The sequence below is a fragment of the Dermacentor andersoni genome, chromosome 10, assembly GCF_023375885.2.
Source record: "Dermacentor andersoni chromosome 10, qqDerAnde1_hic_scaffold, whole genome shotgun sequence".
Lineage (NCBI taxonomy): Eukaryota > Metazoa > Arthropoda > Arachnida > Ixodida > Ixodidae > Dermacentor > Dermacentor andersoni.
In genome coordinates this window covers 125962204-125971255 of record NC_092823.1, presented here as the reverse complement: position 1 = coordinate 125971255, position 9052 = coordinate 125962204, and the positions used below count along the sequence as shown (strand labels likewise).

Genomic DNA, 9052 nt, shown 5'->3' with positions numbered 1-9052 from the left:
GCGCCTATTCACTTATTCTCGACACATAGGCGATAGAGAGGGCGTAAGTTTGAGTACGAGTTGGGGTGAATGTGTGTAGATAATGTGCGATAAACTTACTATGCCAGGAAACGGCACTACTTCCTTTGTCACTGTGTAACAAGCGGCAGTCCCTCTTGCTGATGTTCCAGGGTTGAATTCCTTTCTTTAGAGGTTAGCAATACAACTTTGGCGCAGGAGGTAATTTTTTTACCCTCGACGAAAGCCGTGCATTGTGAAGGGCTGGTAATGCAGGCAGTCCCTGTGTGCAGCAGTCTGTGAACACACAGATTCATTCGATTCTCCATACCAATCACTGTTTTAGCCACCTACTGTAAACATCTCTCTACCACTCCACATTTTGCAGCATGAATGGAGCACAATGCATTAGCAAACACCCAGTTGCATGGAAGAAGCGAAAACACAGTAGCAGGGCAAAAGTGGTAATAGTTTCATATTCGTGCGCTTTCGCTGAAGCAACATGCAGTGCGCTGCTGAAAGTGCCATCTCGTTGCTCTAGAGCAAACTGCTCTGTAAAAAGGGCCTATAGTTGCAGTCATTGGTAGAGACTGCAATCTGCAAGAAGTCTACCAGTCATGCTCGTAATGGAAGATGCTAAAGCCATTTCATTCAATGACACTGTACACAATTATTTATTTACCTTGCCCTAAAATGTACATCAGTCTACCTGGTCCCATGCTTACACAAAGCACTATTATGCTGCAACACACACAAATCGCTGCTGCAATGTAAAAACTAATAGCCTTGCTACCTCTTTCATTGCAAAGATTTAAGCAACATCATTACTGCATACTCTTGGAAAAACTTGCATTGTGGCTCATCAGAAAAACGTGCAAACATTGGCAGCTTTAGTGAGCAGCCTGAGTAAAAAAATGTGAAAGCGACGAACTAGTGGAAAATCACAGAAGAAATGCATGTCCATCTGTAACACAGAATGCAACACGGAACAGTGCATCTATTACAACACGAGTACGAGATTCACAGCTCTCGCGCACTGCAACAAAGCCTAACATTTTGTGGCTGACCACCACTCTCTGTCTATAGTGACAAACCGGGTAACACAGTCAGATTCTTGGTTTAACAAATGTGGCAGTACTTTCTTTGCTCTCTGGACGTACGCTGATTCAACACAGGACCACAGCACCACTTTGAATATGCAAGTACGGTAGATGAAGCCAACGTTTCACATGAAGTAGCTAGTGGCATGCACATGTCCAAAGGCAAAACGCTGCAGTCCATCCTCGCAGTCACCACAAGTTGCAGAGGGATCATACAGCATCGCACAAGAGAACGATGACTGTGAATTCATCATTAGTCGACCTGCTTGCTAAGCCACAAAAAGCTTGCAACATTTCCAGCATAGCCCGTTTGCACAGAAGTTAATCAGGCTCCTAGAGTTCATCACACTTCTGTGCGTGTAGATTTGCTTCAGCACAACAGGCCATTGCTGCTGTACTGTCCTTTTTGGGCTTGTGCAATTTCATGCTGACCAATGTTTACTGTTGTGTGACTGATGACTGGTGTCTGTCACGCCGCTTTCACAAGAGGTATGCGAGGAGTACAATGTGAATCAGCACCAGGTAGAGGCCCAGTGTGATCTGGCCATACTTGCGTCTTCGAATCGCAAGCCGGCAGTTCCGTCTGCAATGCAAACAAGTCGAGACCCCGAGTTAAGACGACGCCAAGATGCACAACCCCATGCTGACTTCAGCCAGTGACAGTGGCCTGCTGTTCATGCAATTTGCTTTAAAGTGGAAAGCATATTTTCTGTGAAGCGCTTTCTCAATCTCTTAAGGACCCCTAAACAGGTTTGACCTTAAGTTCAAGTGGGTGAGTCGGCCGATGGATTGTGTACAACTCCTGACCATGATTCCCTAAATAGGCATCAAGGCCTAGCACATTTTTGCAAGCACACAAGATCAAACGAGAGCTTCATTTGCAAGCCCGAGCGCACTCGTGGCCAAGGACGTTGCCGTTGACGACGCAACACTGGCATCTGACTGACTGCAACAAATTGTGGGAACTGGCAATTTCGGAGGGAACACTGCACATGGAACTGTTGTGACCGTAGGTGGACTTGTAGCCTTGAGACTTGGAAAAAGAAGTGATGACCTTTCACTAGAATGGCAAAGATGGCAGCCACAGGAAGTGACCATGGATGTTGGGTGATGTACATTGCTGCCTTCTCTTGATCGAATTTTTCACTAACAGTTGTGAAGCAGTTTCACAGGACATTAATACGCATAGTGTCTTCATTTTGCCTGACTTAAGGTAGTCCCTAACTCTTATCACCTGGAGATGCAACTAGATTTCCATGCGTTACATATCCTCTTAGCATGTGCACATGCACTGGTGTCATAATGGCACAGTCAGTCAGTTAATTAGTGATCAGTGAAAAAAAAAATGTGATGGTTTGAAACTGCCTGCACAGTCCAGTTTGGTCATTTACAACCTGATTATTTATTACGATGTTACTCTCTGCTACGACATGATGGTAATATTGTGTAATGCCAATACATCGCTTCCAGTGCTCCAACATTAGTATATTCCTGGCTGGTGTTTTTGTTCGGTCAATAGAAAAAAAGAAAAAGAGTGTCACGGTAAAAAAAAGAATTTGGAGGACGCTTAAGGTTTGCCTTTAAGAGCGGAACACGATAGCATTCAAAGATCCTTGACTGCTTCTCGCGCTTCCCGGCAACTGGAGCGTATGTAACCATAATGCTTACCGGGAAACGCTGGCATCGAACGCCATGCACGAAGGCGAGCTTTGTGGCAGAAACACAGCCTCTTGCGTGGGCCGCGATGCGGTGGAGGCGAGCGCCAGCTCGAGGTATTACAAGGAACCGAGCGTGCCGCTCTGTGGCCCACAAGACGCCCGTCGCGCCGGCGCGTGCAAAATGGCAGACAGCATGGCCGGTTTGTGTGTGTGTGTGAAGGGGTTTTTTGTAGTTTTCGCATAACATAATTATGTTTTCTCATATAGTCAAATTACAATCCGAGAGCTATCATGTCTGTAGGCTGTGTGCAAGTCGTAGTTTACTATTTTAGCTTCGTATTTTAGCTTGTGAAATCCAATTAGTTCAGTCAATTTCTTGCATCACATCGAAGGCCTGGGTATATGTGGTTAGAAAATCTTTTTTGCCAAAACAATGTCTAATGCTGGACACCGACGCGGGATGCAGACGCCGGATTTTCTACGACAGGGGTTCCTTAACGCAATTGTGTTAAAAATCGAAATCTAATCTGGCCTTATGCCACTCTGTAAGGCTGGCAGAAGCTAGAGTCGGCACTATAATGTTTTGCTTGATTTTATTTCTAGTATCATCCATTGGTCACGATTGTTCAATCTGGGCAGAGTGCCACTTTAACCAATGACAAAGCATGCAAAGGAATAGCATTTGAACAGAATAATTACGTTATCTCAGCCCATGCCTACGCATGGTTGAGTGTGAGGGCTGATGTGAGGTATCAGAGGAAAGCATAGAGTGTAGTCAAATTATTATTAATGCCCTATTACTAGTATTGCTGCCACTGTTAATGCAGCTAGTTTGTATTGCTGTGGCAGAACTTTCTTTCGACAGTGCCATCAGAACAGTCAGCTAAGAATAAAGTCGACAGTAGACAGTGTTTAAGGGCCCACTTCTATGCCTACAATCACATTTTACTAGCCATGCAACTTCCCATTTCATTACATACAGGCAGCGCCTTTGGCAAGCCATGTAAAAAAAGCCACTGAAAAGGGCAATGCTGAATTATAACCCCCTAGAGCAAAACTCTTGTTGCAAGTGGTTCTAATTCAGCATTTTAGGGCAAGTAGTGGCAGCGTCACTGCAGAGTCTTAGCCACTGCCAAGGCTGACTGCCAAAAAAAGTACACTTATTTTCCTCAGATTCTGTTTAGGTACGACAGATTATGCGAAGTTGCATGCTGTTGGTTGCACTGCTGCACAGTAAATTCTGTGCATTACGACGGCTGTGCAGTGTTTGCAGTGAGGTCTGAACACAAGGCTGAAATCAGCGGGGGCGAGTGCACATGGAGTCACATAATGAATGGCAAAAACATTCAAAGAACATGGCTCGAGGCCGTAAATGACAGCATCATGGGTAAACAAGAACAACAGAAGTTTTAGATGTGGTGTCTATTGCATATAAACTGCCACACAGAAACTTGACAGCTGTGCGAAAGACACGGAGTATGGGCATTGTGTTTTGTACTGACACATGAAGCACAAAAACATTACAAATGAATTACAATAAATTACATTATGCAGTTTAACATCCAGATGCTACACCGCAAGTTATAATGGACGCCGTAGTGGAAGGATTTATTTCAACCACCCGGTACTTTTCAAAACATGCACTCAAAAAAGCATTCTGCCAACCTCGGTATGAGGAGGCGGCAGCGGCCGGGTATCGAACCCACAACCTCAGGCTCGGCAGCAGAAGGCTAGTGTAAAATTACATTAAATTGTGGGGTTTAGCTTGCTGAAGCTACACAGGTACACTGTAGCGGAGGGCTTCAGATTAGTTTTGACCACCTGGGGCTTCTTAACGTGCACCGAATGCACAGTGTCTTTCCATATCGCCTCCTTCAAAATGCAGCTGTGGTGGTCGGGAGTCACACCCGCAACCTTGAACCCACGACACCACAGCCACTAACCCGCCATGGCGGGTATAAACATTACTGACTGGCCTCGGTGGCACAATCTGGCATGCAGTAAATGTCAGCGAAAAGAGAACAAACAGTCTATATAACACTGCTTTGGGTTTCTACATTTAAGCCATTTTCAGTATTCTCTGCCAGCAATTACTTCGAACAGCATCTTTCAAGACAAAAAAAGAAAACAAAAGCAAAGGAAATCGTAAGACATGCACAGTTCCTTAATTTGTTTGCCTCTTTGCCCTTGGTGATCTGTTATAATGTGCCATTGTTTTGAGCACGCCTACTGTTTAAAACATCTGTCAAGAAATTAGCAATACTGAATAGTAACTCTGAGTGACATTTTTTTTTAAATTTTCCCTGTCGAACGTCAGTGCTGAATGAACGAGCGAACGTTGCAAAAGAAAGAAGTTGCTAAAAAAAAAAAATAAAGGGTGGGTACCTCTCTGGCCTCAAAAAGGCTCTTAGATGTGATGCACACTGTGACCTGAAGAGTCCCTGAAAAACCAGTCGGCTCAGTGCATGTCAAACAATTGCATACAAATAGCAATGAAATCTCGAATGCAGTCAACAGTTCTAGAAGAAGTTGTAGCATAGAAAAGAAAGCAGCGTACACCAGGAATTGCAAACATTTTTGCTATGTTGTCTCTCTCTTGCACTAGCCTATCACACTGTCTGGTTTATTCGGAAACCATTTTGACCATCGCTTATCGAAGTTCCTAAACAGAAAACTAAGTCATGCTCATGTATCAGTCATGGTCATTTATCATCAAACCGTTAGCTGTCATAGACTCTTGTTATCGAACTATTAGCTGTCACGGACCACTGTTATCAAATTGCTAGCTGTCATGGACTCCTATTACTTGTCTGTTAACTGTCACAGACTCCTGTCATCAAATTGTTAGTTGTCACACTCTTGTTATGAACCTGTTAGCTGTCATGACGTCCTGTTATTAAACTGTTAGCAGTCACGGACTAGCTGATACGGACTCAATATCAAACAGTTAGCTGTCACGGACTTCATTAAAAAACTGCAAGCTGCCATAGACTCCTATTATCAAACTGAACTATCCCAGGCTTGACCACTTGGAGGTCATCAAAGAAGTCCCCATGAATACATCTGTTATGTACTTTGGACCAAACTCACACACAAAAAAATAAAGAATGTGTGAAGCAACAAAAGGCATGAATCTGAGCTAAACATCTGGCAGCATAAATGAAAAAGGCAGCATAGCAAAGAAAATGTTTCATTAAAGGGCACCATAAACAAAGCATTAAGTCAAGTGCAACAAAAAGTGCTCCTTGCAATACTTCAGGGAAGCACTAAAGCACCAAACAGATGACACAAGAAGAGATACGGACAAGCGCTCGTCCATGTCTCTTCTTGTGTCATCTGTTTGGCGCTTTAGTACTTCAGTAACATGCACCAACTAGCCCAACAAAAAGTTCTGCTGGAATACTTCAGTGTTTGTTCTGCACCAACAGGGAGAAAACTGCCATTCAAGGTCTCGCCTTTACTTCAAACTACTTGCAAATACACTTCAACCACAATATAATGATGGCTTAGTTGACATTCGTCTTGGATTCATACTCAATGCAATAACCGCACTGTTAACATGACTGTCACAGTAAAGGTGACAGGGTCAATGCTACTCGATCACGACTGGTTTAAACCAGCCGTGAGTGTAGCTTTCATCCTGTCATTGTTCTTGTGTCCCTCATGTTAAAGCTCTTGTTATTACTTTGAACCTTGATATAACGAATTATTGGATATAATAAATTAATTTTTAAATTTTCTGATCAGTACATCACAAGTACTTACTTATAACAAAGATTGTGTATAATGAAGGTATTCTTATCTCAGAAGGGACTTCATTACAAGCTTCAACGGTACAAGCAAAGATTTACATTACCTAGTGCCAATCTTACATCCCGCAAACCCCGAGATCATACAATACTGATATCAGAAGTGATGCTCCGCCTCTCTCAGTAAAACAAAATGTGGTGCAGAGAGGGCACCACAAGCCTAGAAAACAGCGCCGGTGGTGTGGTACCAAGTGGCAGCATTGGTAATCTCCTTGCCAGAAAAATACAACAAAAATGGGCACATTCTATTTTTGTCCTTGCTTTTTCAAGTGCACTGAAATGCACCTCTTCATTGTAAATCGCTGGCTACTCTTGATACAGTGTGAGGAGTATTCACATCTGCAGCATAGTGGTGCTCCTCATCTATTAATTTTTTATGTGTGTGTGTTATTTTCTTACCTTACGCTCTTGGCAACAGTGACCCATCTGTTATCTCGAAGCACTTTATCATCGATTCAACTGGGCTTAATTTTTGCCCTTGATGTCCTTTTAACACGCTCAGTGCGACCTGTTCAGTGCTTAGCTTGTTTATCCTCTTTAATATGTTGAGTGAGTCACAGGTGCTTCACGACAGTTATTTGCACCATGTCGCTGTACAGGGCTTTCCTGTAGTGGCAAAGCATTGCTCTTGATTTGAAGCCCCAGAAAATTTTTGAAAGAGCGTCACTCATCGGTGGGTCACAACACACCTGGGGGACGTGACGTGTGACCCCAATGGTGGGTCACAACGTTCCTAAGAGATATGACATGTGACCCACCATTGACTAATGGCACACTTGCAGGATACGATGTAGTATAGTGATAAACAGCACGAAGGACGTGGACTAAGAAATGAACATAACAAATGGTGACTTCAAACCCAGGGTCAGGGTTTAAATGCATAGAACGATGTGGGCTTGGAAAAGAGATGGATGTCACAAGCCCCGACTGTACCTTTGGTTTGAAGTCAAGGCTTGTAACGTCCATTTTTATTTGAAGTCCAAGTCTTTCTTCATGCTGCTTATCCATCACTATGAAACTTTACCAACTCGCCAAACTTGCCACACTATTGGGATGTGACATGTGTGACCCAATGGTGGGTCATGACATAGGGGAATCCGGACATCAAAATGTGGTGCTGCAGTGAATGCGTTAATGCCTAGAACTCAATGCATTAGACTGATTTAGAATGAAATACAGCAAGTTAGAGCCATCTTCTACTTACTGCCTTCCCTGGAACCACCTACGAAGCTTGGATGCGTGTGACATAAATTGGCGAGCTGAAAGGAACAGGAGAAGCAGGTGTAACTTGGAAAGCCCTCTGCATAGCACACACTCTGGGCAACTTGGTACTACCCCGAAGTGGCCAAGACAACGGCAAGACTATGCATCAAGCTGATGCGTATGCTTTGTTTTTACCATGATGGCTTCCTACTAAGAGATTCTTGTTTAGATAGAGAATACATTTGAGATTGGGGTTATGTTGGCATACAGCTTGTATACGCTGCTACTTTATGTCTTCATAAAAAGGAAGTTTTTATGGTGTAATCGATGGGAAAATGTTCAACCTTGATTAATAGATGGTGTTCAAAATATGGTAGCCATGACATCGCCTGCAGCGCTTGAAATCACTCCCAGCACCAGTAGTGCACGAAAGCATGGCCTTCAAGATTAGTTTCTATTACTTTGAGGGCAGATACCTCTAAGGTGTGCAATGTGGGTATTACCTATTACCCAAAATTGGGTCGTTTCCGTCTGAGCTTTTCCATAAATATTTCATTCAGGGCAGCACCTCTCTGTTACATCTTACACATCTGTAAAGGTAAGACATATGGTGACATGCGTTTTTATCTTAATAGACAGTTTTAGTTTAGCATACATAACTTATAGCATACGCTATACGCTATAGTGTAGCGTATGCTAAGCAGCGCACGTTTCTTACAGTTTTAGTTGGCCAGCGAGATCTTCGGATCTCAGAGGCCATATGCTGTCGTTGCAACTATTTCCCGACTGTAGCGATAGGTGGCACTGACATCTCGAATGTTTCTTTCGTTAGGCTGTAACTTGTTCGAAACGAGAAGCGATCTCGAAAACACCACGAGGTTATCCATAATGCTCTGTCGTCGAAGCAGCCTGAGACTAAGCGAAAGCCGTTTACACAGTCATTTGCTACGAACAAAGTGCATTTTACAAAAGCGACGCCAAATTCAATTCGAAGCGGGCAGCTGGGACCGCTGCCATGTTTCATGCAAACTCCGCAAACCACGCAAGGACGCTAACGCTAAATCTGAGAAATAGCGTGCGTACGCTATAAGCTATGGGTCGTTTAGCGTTCTGCGCATGCTCAGTGAAAACCTGCTATTTTATAGCGTACGCAATGGTATAGCGTACGCTATACTAAAACTGTCTAATAAGAAAAAATAAGCATTCACCATTGCTTTGATTCTACTGAAGTTTTGCAGAGAGATCACACTTTATGGTTCTGATGGTTCAATACAACACTTGGCAG

General features: G+C 43.5%; 1 protein-coding gene across 5 annotated transcripts in view; it reads right to left on the bottom strand.

The window, feature by feature from the left end:
• Nucleotides 1-642: 642 nt before the first annotated feature.
• Nucleotides 643-9052, bottom strand: part of LOC126544959 (uncharacterized) — a 49433-nt gene continuing 41023 nt past the window's right edge. For 4 of the 5 annotated variants that reach the window (XM_055078032.2, XM_050192538.2, XM_050192539.2 and 1 more), the window contains 2 exons: nucleotides 7769-7823; nucleotides 643-1680 (listed from right to left, as the gene is read on the bottom strand). In XM_055078032.2, coding sequence (XP_054934007.1) covers nucleotides 1578-1680; nucleotides 7769-7823 — 158 coding nt within the window. In that variant the 3' untranslated portion in view covers nucleotides 643-1577. Of the gene's footprint in view, nucleotides 1681-5140; nucleotides 5197-7768; nucleotides 7824-9052 lie in introns of all 5 variants that reach the window. The other variant, XM_050192540.2, reaches the window with a different exon arrangement.